This window comes from Centroberyx affinis, unplaced genomic scaffold (genome assembly GCF_046629955.1).
Source record: "Centroberyx affinis isolate AG114_WGS23_722 - 3 ecotype Tasmania unplaced genomic scaffold, CSIRO-AGI_Caff_v1 ptg002958l_1, whole genome shotgun sequence".
In the NCBI taxonomy this organism is placed as follows: domain Eukaryota; kingdom Metazoa; phylum Chordata; class Actinopteri; order Beryciformes; family Berycidae; genus Centroberyx; species Centroberyx affinis.
In genome coordinates this window covers 21,982-45,269 of record NW_027281071.1, presented here as the reverse complement: position 1 = coordinate 45,269, position 23,288 = coordinate 21,982, and the positions used below count along the sequence as shown (strand labels likewise).

At 40.2% G+C, this 23,288-nt stretch overlaps 1 protein-coding gene across 2 annotated transcripts; it reads right to left on the bottom strand.

The window, feature by feature from the left end:
* Nucleotides 1–8,576: 8,576 nt before the first annotated feature.
* hmgcs1 (3-hydroxy-3-methylglutaryl-CoA synthase 1 (soluble)) lies at nucleotides 8,577–22,917 on the bottom strand. Of its 2 annotated transcripts, none has more exons than XM_071536906.1 (10): nucleotides 22,831–22,917; nucleotides 20,453–20,910; nucleotides 20,101–20,226; nucleotides 19,363–19,527; nucleotides 16,119–16,287; nucleotides 14,020–14,190; nucleotides 13,598–13,704; nucleotides 13,318–13,443; nucleotides 12,991–13,148; nucleotides 8,577–11,111 (listed from the first exon to the last, which is right to left on the bottom strand). In XM_071536906.1, exons 2-10 carry the CDS (start codon nucleotides 20,898–20,900, stop codon nucleotides 11,022–11,024), a joined length of 1,560 nt encoding a protein of 519 aa, XP_071393007.1. In that variant the 5' UTR covers nucleotides 20,901–20,910; nucleotides 22,831–22,917; the 3' UTR covers nucleotides 8,577–11,021. The 2 variants fall into 2 exon arrangements, with proteins under 2 accessions (XP_071393007.1, XP_071393009.1); XM_071536908.1 differs by lacking the exon at nucleotides 22,831–22,917 and adding an exon at nucleotides 21,941–22,060.
* Nucleotides 22,918–23,288: the final 371 nt, after the last annotated feature.

Sequence of the window (23,288 nt, the reverse complement as noted above, 5' to 3'; positions counted from 1 at the left end):
GTGTGTTTGACCATGAACAGTCTGAACAGGGCCTTCTATTGTAAGCCATATGGCCATCACCACACCCAACATCAGTGCCCCCTGTATGCCAGTCAATTCCTCAACACTTAACAGCCTATTTCCATTGAACAATATTCCAATTTAATGATTGTTTTAGAATGCTATAAATCATGTTCTACGCTAAGCAAAAATAACAGCTCTGGCAGGATAAAACCTGTTATTTGACTTTATGTAAATGGCATACAAGCCATTCATATTCTGATTTACACCTTATCTGACAAATTACACACGCAGGATCAACAGGTCTACAAGGGCTGTGCAATATCAAAAAGAAAGGATTCCATTTTAGCTCATTCTTTTGCTATTCTGGTCTGTTCAAACCAGAAATAACATGGTGTGAAATAGTAAAAGTTGCTTAAGATGTGAATAACATACCAGTGAGATCAGGAAAAACACTGAAATTTTACGGGGACAGCAATGATTAATATTTTTCCGTTGAAACCTCTGAGAGTAGGCTTAAATCCCATCTAAAAAATGTATTTTGGTGCAAAATCTGGCCCATGCATTCATTTGGCTACCGTTATCAGCCTCTCATGTGTGCTCCCTGCATAACAAGATGACGGAACTCTGTGCGCTTGTTAGGTACGACTTCAGTCGTTACTAGTTTGTTCTGTGTTACAAAATCTTTCATCCCCACTGCAACAGCTGCATTCAAAACAGAAGCACACCCATTGAAGACTGGCAGTGGACTGCGTTGCACATTCCACCTTTGTATTTTTTTTTATTGTTAATGACTATTTATTCATGTTGTGAAGTCAAAGAAAACTTTTGAACTGTTTTTGAATTGAATTTAACAACCTAAAATGTTTTACTACATTGCCAAACAAATATAATAGCCTAATACATCCACAGAGATTGTACAAATATGCCATCAAAATAGGCCTAAAAAAAATCTAACCTATTTAATGATATTTTTGGGGCCAGTGTGTTTTTCATGTGTTTTTCTCTGATTGCCATTACATTGCTCATTGCCAGCTGCACTCATTTACAAGACCCATCTCTGGAAATAGCCTTGAAGCATAACTAATGCTAACCACAGCAGCAGCCATATTGAAGTAACGTGTGTATTAGTGATGTGATGCTGATTGATGCGACTGCCCACCAACCTATTTTGACATTAGTGATAATGTTTGTGGAGAGGAAAGCCTCAAGAGTGGCTTAATAGACAGCCTGTCTGGTTGGGCTGTTGGATTTGGAGATACTCAGAGTTTACTTCCCTTTACTGCCAAAAGATGGAAGGCTATTACTTAAAACTAAAACTGACTATCAGGTGACAGTTGACTATTTTGACATTGTTAATGCTCTTAGGAAAGTGTTCAATAGATTGTGCTCCTGTTTTCCATGCTTTCAAGTTGCAGTTCAATTTTGATGGATTTTGCAAGGACATTGAAAGAAGCCTGTTATGATTGGATTGTTTTGTGGTACAGCAAAGCCGACAACACTGACTGACTATCTTCAACATTTAGTTGGGAGGAGCTTGAGCACTGGATTGATGATTGAATGTATTATCTATAGCTTCCTAACATTAAGTCGGATAAAACATAAAGCGGCTTGCTGTTGGTTTACGCCAGTCAACATTCGGTAGCTATAGTTAATCTGGTTTGAGTGAGTTTTTCATGTCTTCATAAAAAGTGAATGTTAGCTACTTCAGCCAGAGGCCAGTTAGCTTCAACTGCAAGTGGGCCAAAAGTGGCCCGACTGTAACCAGCCACTCTGAACTTTTATGTGGCATTTTACTTTGGCCAAAAGTGGCCCAAGTGTAACTGGCCACATTCAAGGTTTGTTGCGGCATTTCGATTCTGGGCCAAATGGTGATAATGGTGGTGAATTTTCAAGTAGTATTGTGGGCCTTCAATTGTAAGCCATATGGCCATCACCACACCCACCATCAGTGCCCCCTGTATGCCCTTGATGACTGGATTTGTCATCAAGGGCAAGACTGTTTTCTTGCATGTAACCTCTGTCATGTGATGCGGCTGCAAGGGCATTTATCAAGGGTATAAAGTCCCATACTGGCTATTATGGCTGTGACAAATGCTTGCAAAAGGGGGTTTACACAAAACACTGTGTGACATTCCGACATAGTGATGCAGCTCTCAGAACAGACAGGTCTTTTAGACTAGCAAAAGAGATGAGGAGCATCACCTCACTCGGTGTCCATTGTCAGATGTTAATAAAAATATGGTCACTGGCTTTCCTCATGATTACATGCATTTACTTTGTTTAGGAGTCATGATGCGTCTTTTGGAATTGTGGGTAGGTACTCTTGGTGCCTTCCAAATAGGGCTGAACGATTAAAAAAAAAATCTAATTGCGATTATTTTGACTGATATTGCAATTGCGATATGATTTGCAATATTAGAGGGAATGATAATTTTTACATCATTATTCTCATTTTCATTGAAAAACGTATGATTATGGTGGATTATGGTGTGATTTTTATGGGGATCTGTACCAAACAAAGATGTTTTCTTAAGTCTGTAGAATATGATGTGTAGGCCAGGACATCTGTGCAGCACGACAATATTTCATTTAAAATGGTATTTTGACACACATTTCGCCTTTAACAGATTTTGCGCCATATTATAATATAGGCCATATTGCGATTTCAATAAAATTTCGATTAATTGTTCAGCCCTACTTACAAACTAGAATATCTTCTATTCAAGTATTCTAGAAAGCCTCGTGCACTTAGGGAGAGGCTGAGATAGAAAGCTACAGAGCTGCAGCAGTTTCCGCTGTATACTGGTCCCACTGTATTGAAAGATGTTTTGCAGTCTCCAGACCATTGTCTTTGAATCACCGTTCTTTTCTCAAGGCATTTGTGCAGCATTATGGTGTGCTGTATGGTCAAGAGCATGCAGTGTACAATATTCACGCACTGGTGCATCTTGCTGCTGATGTGCAAGTGCATGGTTCACCTTGACAGTATTTCTGGCTTTCCTTTTGAAAATTTTATGGGTGAGCTCAAAAGAATGATTCGAAAACCTGATAATCCCCTCGCTCATGTTATCCGCAGACTATCTGAACGTGAAGAGAGGGACTGCGATTTCGCTTTGCACAGTGAGCAGGAGACCTTCCTGAAATACATTCATCATGGGCCTTTGCCAGACTGGCTTCCAGGAAATGTGCATCAGTTCAGAGCGCTCAGTGTTGATGGTTTTGTGCTGAAATATCAAGTAAAGATGACTGCATAATGGTTTCTGTACTGAATATCACTGCACATGAAGGCAGGAATGTGCAATATATATATAATAATATGCAATGTGTCAAGAATACAGAGTCAACGAGGCTCTATATTAATGCCCTCTTGATTCTAGAGAGCTAGGGGTATGCATTGTGTGCAGCTTGTCACCTACAGCGCCTAGAGATAGTTAGGCCTGTGTGCAAATGTGTGAGGCTGCCTCTGGGGAATAAGTTCACTGTTCTTCCTCTCCTGCACACAAACCAACCATAAGACATTTCATATCACACAGCGCTCTTAGATTTATAACAGGCGATAGACTTAGAGCACATTATTGCATTTTCTATGAGAAAGTAGGGTGGCCATCTCTTACCACTCAAAGAGACGTGGTAATGCCTTTTGTTAATTTACAAAGCTTTATGTGGCAAGCTACCATTGTATATGTTATCGCTTTTAAGATTCAGTGCTACAGGATATCATACACGTTTGCAAGCATACGGTCAGGGAAGACAGCTTTCACCTTTTACGCTCCTAACAGATGGAATAGGCTTCAGGACTCACTCAAATTGGACCGAATTGTCTCCCTAGAGAAGTTTAGGGTGCTGCTGGGTGATGCATTATATAGGGATTGCTCTTGTTTTTCTTAGTAGACTTTAAAAAAAAAACCTGTTTAAAAAAAAAAATTAGTCTAAAATGAACAAATCTTTTATTATTTATTACTTGGCTAATTTTCTTTTCAGATCCTTTGCAAACTTGTGGTGGCAAAATGTGGTGAGTGACATTGACAATCTGATTAATTTCATTTATTTATTTACAAATTTTGAATCCTAACGACATCCACTTTGCTTGTCTTCTCCACCAATGAAGTTGAGGTGGCAATCCAAGAGTGGGTAAAAACATAATACTTGTATGTGGCCACCATACAAACATGATGAAATTGTGAAAGCAATTAAAGCAAAAGAAGCTCCTGGTGAAAAATGGATTCCATATAGTGCGCGCATAATATTCAGCAAAGGTATGCATGGCTTTTATATACTAACGAGATTTATATGAGCTGCTTGTTTTCACTGCATATTTCAAGTCGTTACTTTCACTGTTTTATTCTGAAAGATATGGTATGAGGAAGCGAGACTCAGAAGAGATTTTGTCTCTCAGACCCAAATCTGAGAATATTTTCATTGTCAGATATGATTTTCTCCAGAATCCTATGACTATCTGTATTGTAGGTAGAGATAACAGAGAAACTATGATCAAAACAGTCATTCTTCTACATTCTCTAATTGTGTTAACTTCTTATAAATGAAATAATGGTGAGGTTTAACAATTCATCAATTTGCTGGGGACCCCCTGGAACCCCCTCAAGGACCCCTGGTGGTCCCCGGACCCCACGTTGAGAACCACTGGCATAGACCATACACTTGTTAAAATGTTTAAATATTTCATCTCACAGCGCACCTACCTTTTTTGGTAGAGACCTGCCGTACAAATGTAGTTATTCTTTAGCCTGGTATCCAGCCCCTATGAATCGCAGTTTTCAGCACTCTTCGAATTTGTATGCCGATTCATAATTCATAATTCACCATTCCTTATGAATCGCCATGCAAATTCGAAGAGTGCTGAAAACTGCGATTCATAGAGGCTGGATACCAGGCTAGTTATTCTTGGCATTATTTTAACACTCTTTTCTCTCTCCTGGTCTAGTTTCAACACTGCAAGCATAGATGAAGAGAGGACTACAATGTCAAGATATAAGTATGGCTAGCTATGGCAAGCTTTCTCTTTGCATTCCAAGATTCTAGCTCTTTTTCTGAATGCTTAAACACTAACAGTGATTCTTGAAGCACTATCTCTGAAACCATTAACACTTGTAGCCAATGCATTTACCAAGTGTGCCAAACTGAACGCACGTTCTCTGCTTTACACTCAGTTTGTCATTTTATAACACACTTTTTGCAAAACTGTAAACACAACTCACTGCTTTACACTCAGTTTGCAATTTACAGTAATAACACACTTCTAGCAACACTGTAAACTTATGGCCAGACCCACAAAGAAGGTGAGATTTAGCCTATTTTTTTCTGTTGTTTTTTTTCTAGCACAAATGTTTTTGTTTTCTTCTACTGCGCTTTTGTTGTTTGAGGAGTGTTACTGTAGAACATTTTGAGAAAAAAAAAAAAAAAAATCCCCTTATTTGTAGTGATAGTGTGTTATGTTCAGAATACACATCCATACTTTACACATTTGGATACCTGTGTGTATGTGTGTTTACTACATGCATGACAAAACTTTATTGCAAACTGCAATGCCCTGCACACAGAAAAAGCAAAAGCCACAAGTGTTTTTCATTTATACTATCAGTGCGTAGTTGGTGCTTTGTGTGCTTATTCAAATGATGGTTTGTGTGTACTGTTTGAGTTTTGCAAGAATTGTTTGCTTTTGCAAGAGATGTATAATGTTTTGCTGGTTTGGTGTAAGGTTTTGTGGTTAGTGTGTAGAGTTTTGCAAAAATAGCCTATAGTTTCAAAGATAGTGCCTAAGCAATCAGAAAAAACTGTAAGGAAAAGATCTCAGTACTTCTTCCACCACTGTACCTGCGTTGTATCGTCGTGATGAAGGCACACTGTACAATTTGGGATAGTTTGGGTGCAGAAACTGAGGAACTTGAATACACAAAAACAGGTGCACTAAATCAACTAAACTCAACTGAAACTGATAAATCAACTTAACTCAGCTGAAACTGATCATACAAATTAAGAAGAACAAACTAAACCAAGGGAGACATCTACTGGACACTAAGGGGCTGGAACAGGAAGTGTGACACCATCTTTTTGTAGCATTCAATGAAGGAAGGAGTGCAGAGAACATAGAGAGGGCGGTGGGCGGGCCAAATATGTCCCGACAGCGACCTCTAGTGGCCCACAAGGTGATTGCATCCTTCAATTAAATTAGGCTTATTTAAATAAGTTAACAATATTGTAATATTGCTAATTGCCTAAATAATTGCAAGCTGCATCCATGGTCTAAAAACCGAAAACAGGAAAATCGGTAAAACAAACTAATGGATGCAAAATACCATGCAATGATTTTTAGGCCCATGACAGCAGGGGCGCTATGGATCACAGTCAAGTAAATTTTATTTGTATAGCACATTTCATACACAGGTAAGCTCAATGTGCTTCACATTAAAAGACAAAATGATAACAATAAACAGATAAGGAAATAGAATACACACACATATAAAATACTCCACATAAAAGAACCTTTCAGCCACACATACAACGCACACACACATACATAAAATACTTTTTATGACTTTTTATAACCCCTGTCCTATTCCTACAACACAGCACTCACACACGGACTACAGCAGACGCACACAAAGGCACACACACAACACAGTGTCGGTTGGTCGGTCTCTCTGTTCACCACTTTTGGTAACGTGGGTGAAAGTCTGGCCCAGGGAGTTAGATTGCAGATTCTCAATCGAGACCAGAGTTCACATTCTCAGCAGGGACACAACATTAAACATCATTGGGCTGTTGGACTCAGTCTTGTTAATAAAAGCAGGGTTTATAATAAGGTCTCTTTATCCATCTGTGTCCTATCAATGCCTCACTTACTACACAGGGACATCTTCCAATGTACTGCCACTTGGAAGGAAGAAACTTATATTTATAATTTTCCTTCACTGTCATCTATTGACACTGTTTCTAACTAGCTACATGAACACTGAAGACGCTCATCACAGTATGTATTGTCCTAAACGTCCTAATCTTACTTTCTACCCTCACTTAATAAAAAAAAACAGCATTTGAATGACATTTTACCGAATATTATACAGTAAAGGATAACCTCCAGTGATGATAGGTATCTCCAAAATGTAATATCAACTAGCTAATGTAATGTTAAGTTGCATTTATTTTTAGATTAAATGAGTGTCAGCCATCAGAAAATTGGCTTGTGGCTTGGCTCTTTGCTAAGCTTACAGGAACAGATGACAGTGTGAACAATGTGTGGGAGTGGCAGTTTCGGAATTTTATTTCTATTTGAGGAAAAGCTGTGTCACGTTAACTCTGTCGCTTTCTAGCATTGAACAGTGAAAATGCCACCCCATCCAGAGGCCAGAGCGATATTCTCAACAGATGTGAGTATGGACATTGACATAAGTTGATCTCAGTGTTGGTAGAATTAAAAATCCCAGTTTGCATTGTGAAAACAAAGAAATTGCAAACAAAGAAAATAATGTTATTACAAGCACGTAATGGAGCCTTAACATACTGCTTCTTATTTTTTAAGCACTACACATTCAGTTTGGTAGTTGCATTAAAATTAAATCCATACTACTGAGTGAGCTTTGTGTAAAACTATTTGTGGCCAAATGGAGTTTGCTAATTATAGAAAGGATTTATGTGACAACTTGTGAACTTCTGTTTTTTAAGGTAACCATCAGCATTCTGCAGTGCAGAGAGGACTTCAGCAGGCCGAAATCGCTTTGGCCATGGGAACAAAGTTTGGATGAAATAAATTAAGCCTCAAAACCTGAACTCTGGTGTTGACACTGTCATTTTGTAAATAAATAATACATGGACTTGCCATTGCCATCTTTTTCAAACCTGATTTTTTTGTAATTGGTAAAAGAAGTGTTGGCTTGTGGCACACATTTGGGTAAAATATGTTCATCAGAAGTTATAATCATCTGGCTAGACTATATGGCACTGTTGGTGGGGGAAAACTACGAACGTGGCAACCCTGTCACTGGTCCGTCCCACTTGGAGGTCACGCCCACTTGGAGCTAAGGCCCCGCCCATTTGGAGGTGCTCCAGGCTGCAGCTATACAGACTTGGCACTGCCTGCACTGCCTATATGTCCGCCATTGCATTGTGTATTAGTGAAACTTTGTGTATTTTATGCTCTTGCTCACTATTACTGTGTACTTACAGTACTTTTGCATAAATGAATACACAGATTAATACACTGCAATAATGGCAATATAAAGGCTCTATAATAATTTGCAATAAATGTAAGTGCTGCCACGCCCTTTTCTCTGACACTCCAGCTGTGTTTCTGCACTGACCCTAGCTTAAAAACACAAGTTACATCCAATCCTGTATATTCTATGAATCATAAAATGTACCATCATTTACCACTGTAAAAATCACCATGGGTAGTAACTGAGTGCTCATGGTCTCCCACTTATCAGTGGAATCAGTTGAATTTCTAAGTAGATTTATTATAATGTGTGACTTTATGACTGTGTTAGTATAGTAGTTTGTGAAATCAACAGTCATAAGCACCACCAAAAACCTTTTAAATGAACATATTTATTCTTCAGTTCATCTCTTCATTCATTATTACATTTATACAGATTATTTCTATAAAAGAGACATTTGATCAGACACCCATTCAAGTATATCTACAAAGTATAAATAACCTTACAGTTAGTACTGTACATTACCACCAAAAATTGGTAAAATCATCTGATCTCAGAGAAAGGTCATGTAAACATCAGCCATAGATAGATATAACCCCAGAGGCAACCAACTCTGGCTGCACAAATAAAAACAATTTCTGTACATTATTAGGAGAATAATAGCCATTTCTGTTTACATTTAGTACATGCTTATTCTGTAAGGCTTCTCAATAACTTGAGTAGTCAGCTTGACAAGTGTCCCTATCTCTCCGAGCCCTGTGTGCAAGTCTTCTGTCAATGGGGAAAGAAACAAAACAAAAAACTACACCCTAACTCCATTCTTTTTAAGGCTGATGTTTGCTGATGTTTCTGCCTGAGCATTTTTTTTTCTATCAATTTCAAGATTTGGTTTATTGTTGCTAACTACAACTAGTGTTAAATCCCTGTCAATGTTAAAAAAAAAAAAAAAAAAAAAAAGGGGAGAAAAAAGCAATTTGAGAAAAACAAGACCTTTAAGAAAACACAACCCCTTTAGAGAAGCATCTGGAAACATGACAAGGTACAGAAAACTGCTTGCAGCTGCATACAACTGAACCTCACATCTCTCATACTGACATACTCTTACACCATAACTCACTGTAAGCCCTTTGACATTAAGGCCCTTAGTATGAGGAAATATGTTACCCTTTCACTATTGCAAGCAAACTGACATGGAAAGGCAGCAGCACATTGTTACAGTGCAGTTCACATTGAGAAACACTAAAAGCCTCTGAAGGTGTGACTGCTTGCCATTAGTGTGTCGCTCTTCTCATGTTAGCAGTTTGGCACAACTAAACTTAAGGAAGAACACATACTGTAGCTATTACGGCTGGACAATGTGGTGTCACAACTTGTCTGAAAATATATTTTAAAAAAAAGAACAATAATTGCATATGGGTTCATTAAGTAATGTTTGATATATCTTAACTAACTTAGCTTTATGGATCATGCCACCAAAGCATCTTATATGTTGACAAGCATCTTTTCAGGGGAATTGGAGCTCAAACAGAAGTGGCCTTATATTTTTTTTTACCTCCACCAGGAGGTAACGTCTGTGTGTTCGTCCATCTGTTAGCTGGATATCTCGAAAAGTTGGGCACGGCTTTGCACAAAACTTGCTATGACGATTTCATGTGGATTGGCCAAAAGGGGCCGTGGTGGTGGGCGTGGCATATCACCAAACGGTGCGTAACTGCCTTGCGGGGTGTTGTCAGACATGCCGGAGGTCATTTCTAGTTATATTTGTTAAAGCTCTAACAAAACAGAATTACATCCAAGTATGAGACATTTTACATCCTCTTTATGGAGGAATGTCCCTACCAAGGCAAATATGTTGAGTACATGATTTCAGCTACAACAGTGAACACCAACACTGTAAAGTCTTCAGTCACATTGTCCCTGATATTTGGTCATGGGGGTCATATGATGAACCTAGAGAGTCCCATACAAACTGACAAGCTCTTTTTGCACATTGTCCCTCCATAGCAAACTGAGGTATTTAACACAAACATTACAATAAGGGTATGAGCTCCTTTCTATAGCTAGAGTCATCATAGCGGGTTGCCATGATAGCAGGAGCACCATTCTGATGAATAAACAGAGTTAATGGTGACTTCCCTTTGTTCTTTTGATCACCAGAAGGCCTATGGCCATATTCATTAGATTTCCATGCCCTCTTCCTGTCCTCTAACTGCCAGAAGGGAAAGTAAGCTTGTTACAAAATAGCAGCAACTCAGCAAATGTCTGCCTGCTCTAATCCCAAAAGTGACAGTACAATGTATGCTTTGCACAAATGCAAAATTTCCACTGTAAAATGTATTTGTTAAAAGTATATATTGGGAAATAAAAGAGGGGGAAAATCTAATCTTTGAAATATAAATGATTGCCAAAACAAATATAGGTTTGCTAAAACAGAATAAAACAAAATGTGTTTGAATAAAACTTTTTTTTTTGCCCGTTTTGGCAAAACAGCAAACATTTGATAATATGATTAAACATTTAGAAAAAAGGAGGGAAAATTGTTGATGAAATAGAGCTTCCTGTACAACAGTACCAGACTGTGACAACAGAGGGGTGATAATGAGGAATATGGGCAGTTCAAAAGTGTCTACAGCTGTCCACAAGCCTCCATTGGAACACATTCTTAATATCACTCTCTGTTAAATTAATTCTATCATATGATGATTTAAGAGCCATGGCAATATGTTGTAAACTTATTTGAGGAGATATGCAGGCTCCTCTCTTGCTAGTTTTCGGACTTCTAGATCCAATGTCTTCTAGTTGATCAGTCTCCATATCGGCAGACCTTGATACCTCGCAGAGGTTAGCTTAGTGGTCTCCATTGCTGATGGCATCAGCCTCAGGACCAGTGGTGGTTGCAGGGATGCGCGGCATCTTTTTGGCTGGGCTGGGGATGTGCTGGAGAAGGAAACAAACCAGAAACATCATCAATATCAGCCATCACTGTTACATATAGCTTCAATAATGTCAGAATTATAAACATTTACGTACAGAATAGTTCAATAGTTCAGCAATAGTTCATATGGTACCTGTGTAAATTAGGTAAATCTGCACACTGGCCATTTTATGTGCTTGGATAAAGCTAATCACAGTGATGTGGACAGTTACATGCTGACCATGGTAATTGAAATTATTTAATGAATAAATGAATAGTAGTGTAATAGAGTTTTATCAACAGATTAGTGACCTTATGGATTTGGGGTAAATGGATTTATGGAGAGATGCAAACATGTTCTGGCACTGCCAGTAACATGTAGCTCTGATGTTACTGTTTTTGTGGGTTTTACTTAATATGTAAAATAGATGTGTTGAAGGTACATTGTGACAGATTAAACATGGACAATTTGGAAACATTGTTTTTAAGGAATACCAAAAATGCAAAGGACTGCATCGTAAGGTTCTTATAATGCTTTCCTTATTCCTTAAAAACAAACAGGTGGACAGAAGGTTGGGTTAGGAAGGTGGTGATCTCCTCAGACAGGTCATTCCACAGTCTAGGAACTCTGAACAAGCCCAGATCCAGACCCACGGCACATGTGTTCAATTCAAGTCTATGCACTGAAGAATTACGACACGGTTATCGCTTAAATAATTCCAACGACTTTACTTAAATACCACGAGGCAATAACGATACCTACCGTTTAAGACTGTAGGGCGGCAGAAGACGTGTTATCAGGTTACTGTTTACGAGTCCTGTTACTAACACAGGCGAGTTTGGAGCAAATTGTGGAATGTTAAGTTTCACTTCCGCTTTCACACCTGGAGACTGGAGTACAATGCTGCTGGTCTGTGCATCTCCAAATGACAAGCATGACGTGATATGACATCAGGCGGATTAGAGATCGATTTAGATTCATTTCTCTACATTGACCAACTTTTTTATTTTGTGCCAATGTATGGGAAACACTGCATGTCTCAGTCAAAGACGCCCTCTCAGTCATTGCTCCTAGACTGTGGATGGAGCACACCTGAATGACTGATTGACTTCTGTCCGTATCTGCAGTTGTACCAGTACAGTATCTTAATATCAATCTGGACTATTTGATCTCAAGTTCGTTTATTTATATAGCCCTTTATCACAAGCCTGTCTCAAAAGGACTGTACAGAGAATGAGCCTAATGAGATCTAACTGATCAACAATCAACTATAGAACAGAATGATATAAGACAAAGATCAGGAACAGCAAGACACACAAAAGCAGATTATAGCAAGACACAACAGTGACAGTTTTGTCCTAGATTAGCTGTAGAGTACACTCACTTATTATTGGTAATACCAGTCAATTATGATTAATTGTCATTCTCATCAAAAAACCGAGCCATAATCTAAAAGTTGCAAGTGAACTGAAAGTCACAAAACAGCGTAGATAATCAGATTAAGAAGAGGTTTGCAGGTTTTGCTCAACAAACATTTGACAGCTCTTTTATGTTTTGTGGAAAACTGGTGTTCCAATTATTTTGGCCAGTGAGTGTATATTCCATTTTTCCACATGGACTGCAACATCTGCAATAATTATCAGCGAACAAGGAATAAGCCTAGTCCGAGACTAAAGACAAAATTCGAAGTAGATATCCATTGGAAAAAATCCTTAGACTAGGCTTAATCCCTGTCCGCGAAACCAGCCCAAAGTGTGCCGATATGATAGCACGCATTTTGGTGACCTGTAGCACAGAGGTGAAATGTCATTGCCATGTGCCTGTGTAGGTGTTCCTTTAATGTGCATTAGATATAATGGTCAAGGTAGCAGACATCGTGCCACCAGTTGATTATCCTGTACCTCAGTGGTAGTGTTGGAATTAATGAGTCTGGCCTCCAATGGCAGGTCATCATCCTTGGATCGCCGGGCATACTCCCTACGGTGTTTGTCATCCACCCGGGTCAGGTACCATGTCCCTGGGAATAAATCTCCTACTGAGCCCTGGGGGACGTAGCTGGCTAGAGGGATAGATAAATGACAAAACACAATATCTAAATCTGATGGATAAGGTCAGGATTGAGATATGCATAACCCCAAAATACCAAATAATGTGCCATTTGTGAGATATAACTGAAAATGTGTGCCAAAAAAAAAAAAAAAAATCTAAAAGTGATAGTCGGGCCATACCTAAGTGGTGGGTCTCTTCCCTCAGCTTCATGTTCTCAGCGAAGATGGCTGGAGAGACCTTCCTCCTGGAATCTAGCCTCACCTTCAGGTCACTCAGGCTGGACACCAGTTTGTCCAGTTCAGCGCCTGGAGCAAACGATCCAACAAAAAACATGGCGGGAAGATAACAATGATCTTATTACTTGTCACAACAGTTTTGTTATGATTATGCATTCTGACTTTCACACTGATATTTTAGCATCCTCATAGTACTAAACTGAACCATGTGTGGGCGACTCACCGGGTGTATGGTCCTGTGTTACTCTGAGGGAGTAGAGTGTAGCAGCGAATCCTGAGCCATAAGAGAAAACTCCAATCCTCTGACCTGCTAGCTGCTGAGGTGTATGTCTGCAGGATAGGGACAACAAATATTCACTGTATAAATATTCTCCTATCATGCACTCTGGGGACAAGCAAGGCTTCAGAAAGGCAAAATTGATATCACACAAATCTCGAATATCCTCAAATCTACACTATACCATTTAGAATCTGAAAATGGCAAAGCTTAAAATTGGGCCCCATATTGTAGTGGACTGAGAATACTGGCTACCAGTGAGTGTGTGATACATCATTTACTCTGATTCCCGTCTCCTAAGACCCTGAGAATCAATAAGATACTGGCAGATGGACTTCACAGCATAAAAAAAAAACCTTCTGACGTACTGAGCGATGACAGAGGCCAAGCAGCCATAGACGGAGGGGGTGTACATGTTTCCATTCTGGTTGGAGACCAGCAGGGAGGGCTTGGTCTTCTTCTCGAACAGATCTGCACTGGCCTTCATGAAGGCCTTCTCCACATCCCGGTCAAAGTAAGTCTCCTCTGGCTTTACCTCTCTGCCATACAGTCACATGAAAAACATGATTAGCGTGTGAATTATGACAATGTCAGAAACAAGTACGTTAATTGGTGCCAACTGAAAAGAACTAGTGAGCCTTTGCTTGACATATTCAAAAAGAGTACAGCATGTTTTTGGTAGATTGTCCCGTTGGTCAACTTATCTATAAAGTGATGAGAACTAGAGATGCACCGATCGATCGGCCGGTGACCGGAATCGGCCGGTTTTCAGCTGATCGGCCATGACCGGTGACCGGCCGATCAGTCTCATATATCCGATTCTGTGCCGGTCAAATTTAAGACAACGGTAAAAACTCCGCTGTAATTAAGCAATATTACACGAGAGGGTGTGCGTTACCGTGATGCTTACTGACCGCATCACTGTCGTGCCAATAATGACGGTAACGCACACCCCAGAGTGTAATATTGCGATTATACAACAGTTACCAACAAAATAAAAGATACAAACAAAATGTATTCATATTGTGGGGCAATTCGCTCTCAAAATAAAAAACGTTTTGCTAGTGTTATCTCAGTTTCCCCGGAAATACATGGGGTCTGACTAATAACTGGAAAACAATCAGTCACGTCAGTAGACTCCTATGTAATGGAACCTAGTTTACTACTCCAGCAAGTAGGCGGAGCCTTAGTAACGACCTAGCAACAGAGACGATTTCTAGTCCCTGTTGAGTCAGCCAGCCAACTTGAGCTAATGCTTTCTAGAGATCGCGGGATTTCCCAAACTGAATAAATACCACACATATAAACACAAAACTGCCTTGCTAGCTCAATCTTGTTGTAACTAAGATATCTGCTGAAAAAAATAATTTTTCCATGGACAGATTTAGCTACTATGTCCGCGAACTTCACATGTATTTTTAAGCTAGTAGCGCCGTGTCACCGACTCACCGGCACAGCTGATGGATGGCAGAGCGTCTGGTAACATCAAGGCTGAACACAGTTAGCGTAGCGTTATATTTAAATATATTGTATGATAATATGGCGGAGTAATATTTAGTGATGAGCACAGCTAGGTGTGCTGTCATGCTGATTTGATCACGTTCTAAATGTCTAGTTGACCAATCAGATTGTTTGGTCGGAACTACCTGTTGTATAATAGTCCATAATAGTAATAGTCCGTGTGTTGTTATATAGATCTGTTGCACCTGTTTTCTTTCAGGAAAGTATTAAGTGGGATATACTGCAATTCATTTTCATTTGGATTTTATTTGTTCAAAAAAGCTCTGTCCAGTAACCTGGAGCACTTTTTTATTTTGAGATTTGTTTGAGTGAGAGTGAGAGAAGGTCCTGTAACCTGGTGCAGTTTTGGAGAAAATGTAAGTTATTAATAGTCAATGTTTTATTATGAACATACAATTGAATTTTAATTTTCCATTAAAGAAAAGTGTGCTGTCAAATATAGTTCTTAGAAAGAAAATCGGAATCGGCCAAAATCGGAATCGGCAGGTCAGACTTTTAAAAAATCGGAAATCGGAATCGGCCAAGAAAATTGCAATCGGTGCATCTCTAATGAGAACACAGACACCTCCCTGGTAGATAGCTAAACGGTTGCCAAAGTTCACTCGATGCACTTTAAATGCTTTAAATTTGGTCGAGATTAGTAGGTGCGCTTGTTTTACTTCACCTTTGTGTCTCCGCCTACATAAACAAACACACATGGTGCTACAGGTAAAACGGTTTTCAACAATTCTGCGACTGCGGTCTAACTGCTGGATGGTCCCTTGTTTGGGAAGTGCCTGGGCCTGTACAGGATCTAACAAGAACACACTAAATTCCTTTAAATGCAAACCCAAGATTTAGTGCTGCTACCATTTATCAGAGATTTTTTTTTTTTATTCATCTTTTTTGCATTTTGGTGCACTTGGGTGCTAGCTACTGTCCAGCGTGCAGTGTATTTGAACTGTACCTGAAGGCATCGAGGCCAGTGAAGGGTCCGGTCTCGGTATTGGGGCTGGGCTGGCTGAGGAAGTCATTGAGCATCAGTCTAGCCAACGACTTCTGCACCAGCTTGCAGTATGGAGAGTGGAAGACTAAGAAGCCAAAGTCCTCCAGGCTGAAACGCTTCTCCAAACCCTCTGTCAGAAGATCAAGAATGTTTAGAACCAATGAACACAGGAAAGACTGATGGTTTCCTATTTTTGCCAATGATTACTCACTTTTTTTTTTTAATTCATAAAAGGCAGATTACATCAAACCCAGGCTATATGTTAAAGACGTTAGTGTTTCTGAGATGTGTCAAACTGCTTAACACTTGTCTAGAGAGTTAAGATGAGTGCAGAGCAAAGACTGGCATATTGCCCCTGTTTACCACTAGATTCCACTGGCCACACGGCTGTCACTGTAGTTAGGGACAAGTAATTAATCCTATTGAAATTAACGCTCCCCTCCCCCCGCCCGCCCACCCTGCCAACAACCACTACAACAAGTAAATTGTCAACCTGTGGGAAACACTGTAAGTGAATGTTGTATTGTTTATTACTGGTGTATAATGGGTCTTTAATACACTCACTTTCTCAGCTACTGTAGCTGTTGAACACATCAAGTTAAAGGCTCATTCCACTAAACCTATTTTAGGTGCGTCTTGTGTTAGGTCATGGTCACTGAACTGCAGTAAACTTCTTAGTAGAGCATGCCATATAAATCCTAGGGTAGGTAATGTCCTAAGCCCTCTTATCTACCTAGGGTTTTATCCCTCCAGCCCCTCCATTCCAGAGGCCTCTTCCTCTACATGATCAGTGATTCCTACATAAACATATGTATGGCTATCGGAAGAATCCACCAGTGATACAGTAAAGGCCCATTCACACCTAGAATGATAACTATAAAAGGTAACTATAAAAAGATTTAGTAGGTTCTCAGTAAATAGAATGTCTGTGTTCACTATAACTATAATTATAAAAACATCCACAACTATAACTATAGGTTCCATCTCAGAACGATTTTCTGCATATATAAAACATTTTCAACGAATCAAAATAAAGTTCTACAAAGGAAGGGTGGGAGAATTCAGTAGCTCTCTGCAGTGATGGCGTTGCTTGCTGAGGAACTGACTACAGAAGTCCAGAGGAACCCGGCACTATTTGACAAAGACCATCACCTCTAAAAATGTTGAAAAGAAACATACCGGTCGGGGTCAGAAGAGCTCTTGGGATTAGCGGTAAATTCTGTTTACTGATTTGGAAGCTAGTTAACTGACTAACTAGTGTATTTGCTAGTTAGCTAGCTAACTAACGAAATAACACCATGTTTTGGCCAACCTGACCTGACAAAGGCAAATGCGCTATAATCTTTTTAATGGCTACGTCAGGAAGTCCCCCTCCAGTACTGAAAACCCGTTGAGCCATGGTGAAGTTACAGGTGTTTCTCTCAACATGGGCTGCAGGAGACTTGCCTCTTTGATCTGCAGTAGATGTGGTGTTCTGAGTCACCTACTGGTAAAGAAATGAACAGCTTCACTCGGTGACTACTATTAGCTCTCATATCAACAATAATATCAAGACAACGCCCGTAAAAGAGCATTGATTCTCCCAGCTCCTTTCTCTTTTGCAGCAATTCATGAACCCAAATCCTTCGGCTATGTCATTTATTTACTTCAGAGAGTGAGTAAAATAAAAGCACATCAGTAAAGTAATCATCCTCCATTTTGCTGTGAATACTCGGCGCCAAAATAAGACAATATCGTTGTAGTGTGAGTGCTTGAGCAACAACGTATCGTTATAGTTATTATTTAAGTTTCTCCTTCGCTTCTTTTTATAACACTTCCACCAAAAACAGATTAAACACAAGGAGGCCACAGCAAAGCCCAGTCAGCTGTGTGAAGAGATGTGATCCATGGCAAACAGACTTTGCTGCCAAGCTATTGAAAGAAATACTTGGTCTGAATTAGAAGCATTTGCTTGACTGGGTCCATTGCACCATCCATGACAAAAGGATTCAGCAATTTAGCCCTTGGCATTCATTTCATGTTTGCAGTGAGATCCTGCACCAACCAGTGGAGGTAAAACACCTCTCCATCTACACTACCTCAGTCCTCAGTCCTTCAGTACATCTGAATCCATGAAAATAACATGGAGAAAAAAAAAAAAGTAAATATAGCCGCAAGCGTTGATTGAGGGGTCCAAGCACAATTTGATAAGACAGACAGATAGACAAAACATTACAGAAGGTAGAAAGACACACACAAAAAATAACATGAACATTCAACATGGCGGAAAACCTTGTGGGCTGAAATGGGAGTGGCCTATATGGATAGATGTGACTTGGCCCAAGGAATCCAGCAATCAAGGAATTTTGTTGCTATGATCTACAGTCACCGAGTTATGGCCTTTTAAAATTTGAAATGTTGCTATAGCGCCCCCTATAGGCGAAATGACACCATTTTTTTTATACAAGTTGAGACTACATACTTGCACACGTGTACCAAGTTTGGTTACCATAGGACAATGCGTTCCTGAGTTATGGCGATTTTTGTGAAATAGGCCCCACCCATGACAGTTGACCAAAGTTTGGAAGTCGATTATATGAAAACGGTGTGGACTATCAAAAAACTGCTCGATAACTTTTGTGCAGGACAGTCCAGACATGCTGTGTCACAAATTTGGTGACGATTGGACAAAATTTGTAGGAGGAGTAGCGAAAAAACAGTTTTGGACAAAAATCAAAATGGCGGAAAATCTAGTTAGGCGGAAATGGGCGGGGCCTATATGGATGGATGCAGAATGAACGACGGAATCCAGGGAAAGAATTTTGATTGTGGCCCATACGGTTCAGAAGTTATAGGCCAAAACGTAAAGTTGCTTGTTATAGCGCCACCATGAGGCCAACTGACTTGGGTTTCGTTGCCTGAGTAGCGGCTGAGACTTTCGACGTATCTGCCAAGTTTGGTCGCTGTAGCTCTTACAGTTTCTGAGATCCAGATACATTTAGGGCAGAAGAAGAAGACGTGGAATAATAATAATCCGAACAAAAACAATAGGGTTCCCAGCACTTCGTCCTTGGACCCCCAATAAAGAAAATGAAATTTAATTTTATAGTATATACTTACCACAAACATCCTAAGAACATGTGATGAACACTAAAAATAATTTTTGTTTGCATACCTTAAATTTTTTAAATGATACCAGTCATATCATATGCAACAGTTTTCTCACCTCTTTGCCATTGTGCATGGATCTTGTTGCGATACACAGCATAGCAGCGGTCCAAGGCACTCAAGTAGCACTCAATAGACAGCTTGCCGTCCACCACAGGGTACTCTGATACCATGTCTGGCTTGTAGAAGTCATAGGCATGCTGCATGTGGGTTCCCCGTAGTCCTGCACCAGACCGAGACCCACATAAAATATCAATTATCAACCACAAATTCACTGTGCACTGTGGGTCTAACTACATCTGGCTGGATCCAGCAACATCAATTCCTTGTCCGGGGGTTTCCCTGGTTTTTAGAAAGGCTGAGCTCGATGTTAGATGGCTCAGTAATGTGTGTCAATATGTCCAAGTTGTAAAAGTGAAGTGAGGTTTTAGATTTGTAGGTTTGAGTTGGCCCCGCTGTCTCCGTTTGTAGTTTATGTGAGGGCACTCTACCAGGTTGTACATTGGACCCTTAGTCATCTTCTAAAACCACTTCAACGTCCAAACCCCCATTAGAATCCGTCAGATCAGGATTTACCTTTCCATAGTTAGTGCCCACAATTATTTAATCCCCCCACTAAATTTTTTATCACCCTAGCTACAATATTGTTCTGACGGTATGTTAGTGAGCATCAAAAAAAACAAAACTGACAATGACCTATAATTACGTCAGTCTTGTTAATAAAACAGCTCTTGGACATAGGTCCCTGTCGGTCAAATCAAGCATTTCCAGTTAAAGAAGTTTTCTGTTGACTGACCTCGGTCGAAGGCCAATGGAGCATTAGGGCCAACCAGCATGGCCACTGCACCAGCACCCCCTGTAGGCCGGGCGCTTCCTGTGGCATAGACAGCGATATCTCCTGCTACCACCAAAGCATAACGACCTGAAGAGAGAACAAATAAGAAGACAAACAGAAAGGAAGACATTCTTTAGTAGAAAATATCTCACTTTTACTTTGGCATCATCAGCACAGTGTAATTCAAACCAAAACTGGATTGCACTCCCAAAAAAAAAAAAAAAAACACCTTTTCCCTGTACGAGAACAGTTTAATGATGATGAAATGTTGTGAGATCATCAATATACAATACATATCAATGTGTTCACTCACCATCCCAGGAGCTGGACTCCACCCAGTTGACAGCATTGAAGAGTGCTGCTGTACCGCCGTAGCAGGCATTGGTGGTGTCAATGCCCTCCACATCTGTGTTGCCAGAGTCCTCAAACAGCTGCATGATGACCGTCTTGACGGACTTGGACTTGTCGATGATGGTCTCAGTGCCGACTTCTAGCCGGCCCACGCTGTCATAGGACAGGCAGTTCCTCTCCATCAGCCTCTGGACCACCGTCAGGCACAGCGAGTTGATATCCTCACGGTCCGAGCAGAAGCCCATACGAGCCTGGCCCAAGCCCACGGTGTATTTACCAGTCGACACACCGTCAAACTGCTCCAGCTCAGCCTGGTCCACATACTGGGAGGGGAAGTACACCTCCATGGCAATGATGCCCACGTCTTCAGGCCATTTTGCCATGCAGCTGGCTGGGACCGATCCAGGCATACTGTAAGAGCTGGGAAGGGTGATAGGAAAGCATTGTGATGATTTGATGTACATTAGGTATATTAGTCTAGGACTACCTCAGTTTGAATGTCCACAGAAAACAGACAGTAGGCTGGAATGCTTCTTAGCTTCTAATGTTAAAGACTGCAGTGATGGGTGTGCGGTAAATAACAAAGGTTGTAGTAATCCTGTGGGAAAAAAAGAGATCCAAGACACTCAAAAAAAAAACCCCAAAAAAACAGTTAAAAGCCTTCTGGATCTATCAATTACTGAGACAATACAACAGCACCCATCAGGGCTGCCTACTCTCCCTGACAAAATGACCACACAAACCTAGGCAATGCCTCTCAGACACCTACCAACTGTAACGTTAATGAGATTATTATTAAGTAGGTGCATCCAGCTAACGCTAGATAGAGACTAGGAGCCAACTCGCCCTTTCACCCAGTTAAGTTAACAGGCCAACACAGAGCACCTCTATAATAAGCAACACGAATCAATACGCCATTTGATCATGCCAGGAGTCAGGACACCAAACAGAGATAAACACATCAGCTTGTTTTCAGTAAACATGATGATGATGAGATAAAAGTTGATCATCTTCTCTTGATCTTCCTGATCTTTCATCAGCCTAGCTACTACCCATTGTAGTGTTCAATATCCAAGAAATAAGTAACGTTAGTTTTGTTAATCCACTGTTAAGACGATCGTCAACTTCACAGCTAGCTAGCTGGCAAACTGACTGACATCATGATACTAGCAGGTTCAGGCTAGCTATAGCTAAATGACAAACATTAATTAAAAAGTGAGTTACCGGCTGTTATCCGTTACCTTCATACTAATAGCTAACGTTGTTGGCTTTGACAGTTTGTAATGTTGCATGGTTTAAATTACCTGGGTCAACCAACTTAACGATAGCAAAATTGAATAGCTAACGTTAGCAATATACCGTTACAGTAACCCTAAATTCCTAACCTACAACCTCTGCCTTACATTATCGCCAAAAACTGACAAACAAGCAATTGTATGTGTAACCCTACCTTACAATCAGAAATGTGTTGATAATATGACAGCTTGTGTGCTAGAGTTGCTAACACTGTCTGCTTCACTGGATTGTAAGGGCGGCTGCTAGAACTGGCCCCTTAGTAAAATGTGGTCTCTCAGTAAAACTTCCCAGTTGTATTACATAATAACAACAAAACACATTACATACATTAACATTTTCAAAACTAACATGAATTTGTGTGTCCTCAGAATTTATTTTGGTGATTTGATTAAACTTTAAGGAAAAGAGTTAATAAAAAAACAAAAAACTACAGTGTCCAAGCATCTTGTGTGTGTACCCTACAGCATGCTATTATGTCGTGCCAAAGGTGTGTGTGAGAGAGAGACTTCTGGCTACACATTTTGAAACCTCACAATGAACTTTGAATCAATACGTTCAAATGATCACTTCATGGTCATCTTATATTAGCTGACAGATTTCATTCAAGGTTATTTGTTAGTGACCGGTCCTACGATTCTACCCGGACCAAATAGCTGACGGACTTGTTTCCGTCCCAACGTCACAATGTAACAACAAAATCAATTTTAGTCGCCTACTATTTATTTATAGCCACTTACCTACATTTGGCAGATAATGAAGGTTTATAGTTTCTTAATAAATGTAAATAAGGACAAACATATAAAGTCCGACTCAGTGTTTCACTCCGGAAAGTTCCGAGCTGAACATTTGTAATAGGCTACTGTCCATCTTAACATCCTACGAAAGATACCCCAGATAAACAAGCTTTTTCTGAGTAATACACCTATTGTCCATTTGAAAATGAAAAATTAAGTATCAAACACGCAAGAGCGAGATAAAGTGTGTCTGTCGTATTATATATCCCATAAAATGTGAGGCTAAATGTGAAGCAAATCTTCTACTAACCTTGAAAAATAGTTACAGTGACTTGACAGCTCCGCTGTTACTTTTCTCCAGTTAAGTCCTTCAGTTAACGCTGATCTAGCAGCAGTGTCTTATATGTGTTGAATGACAGTACAGGCACAGCGGACTACACCCCGTTCTCCAGCAGCCGGCTTCCTAGCCAATCACAGCTCACAGCCACACTTCTCAATTTACGGCGCTACCAAGCCTTGCAAGCTTCTGGCCAATCACACATCAGAAAACATAGACCACAGACGGAGCAGTCTGAGCGGCCCAATGGTAAGAGAGTGACGGTGTCTGGTGAGAGAGAACGGACCAATTACATTGCATATGTGATTCCTGGCGCGGTAGGCAGCACTGCGTGTCCGTGGAAACCAGCGGATTCAATGGGTGCATGCCATTACATAAAGGGGGCGTTCCATTTAGTAACGAGTTCTCCTCATCTCCTCGCCTCGCGTCTC

What these genes read in the sequence shown, in the direction of transcription:
- hmgcs1 (XM_071536906.1), bottom strand. Translation starts at nt 20,900, where the DNA reads ATGCCTGGATCGGTCCCAGCCAGCTGCATGGCAAAATGGCCTGAAGAC. An exon ending in TCCATTGGCCTTCGACCGAG is followed by an intron (nt 19,528 to 20,100) that starts GTCAGTCAACAG and finishes GGTCTGGTGCAG; the next exon opens with GACTACGGGGAACCCACATG. An exon ending in ATTCCAACACTACCACTGAG is followed by an intron (nt 11,112 to 12,990) that starts GTACAGGATAAT and finishes TTCCTTCTCCAG; the next exon opens with CACATCCCCAGCCCAGCCAA.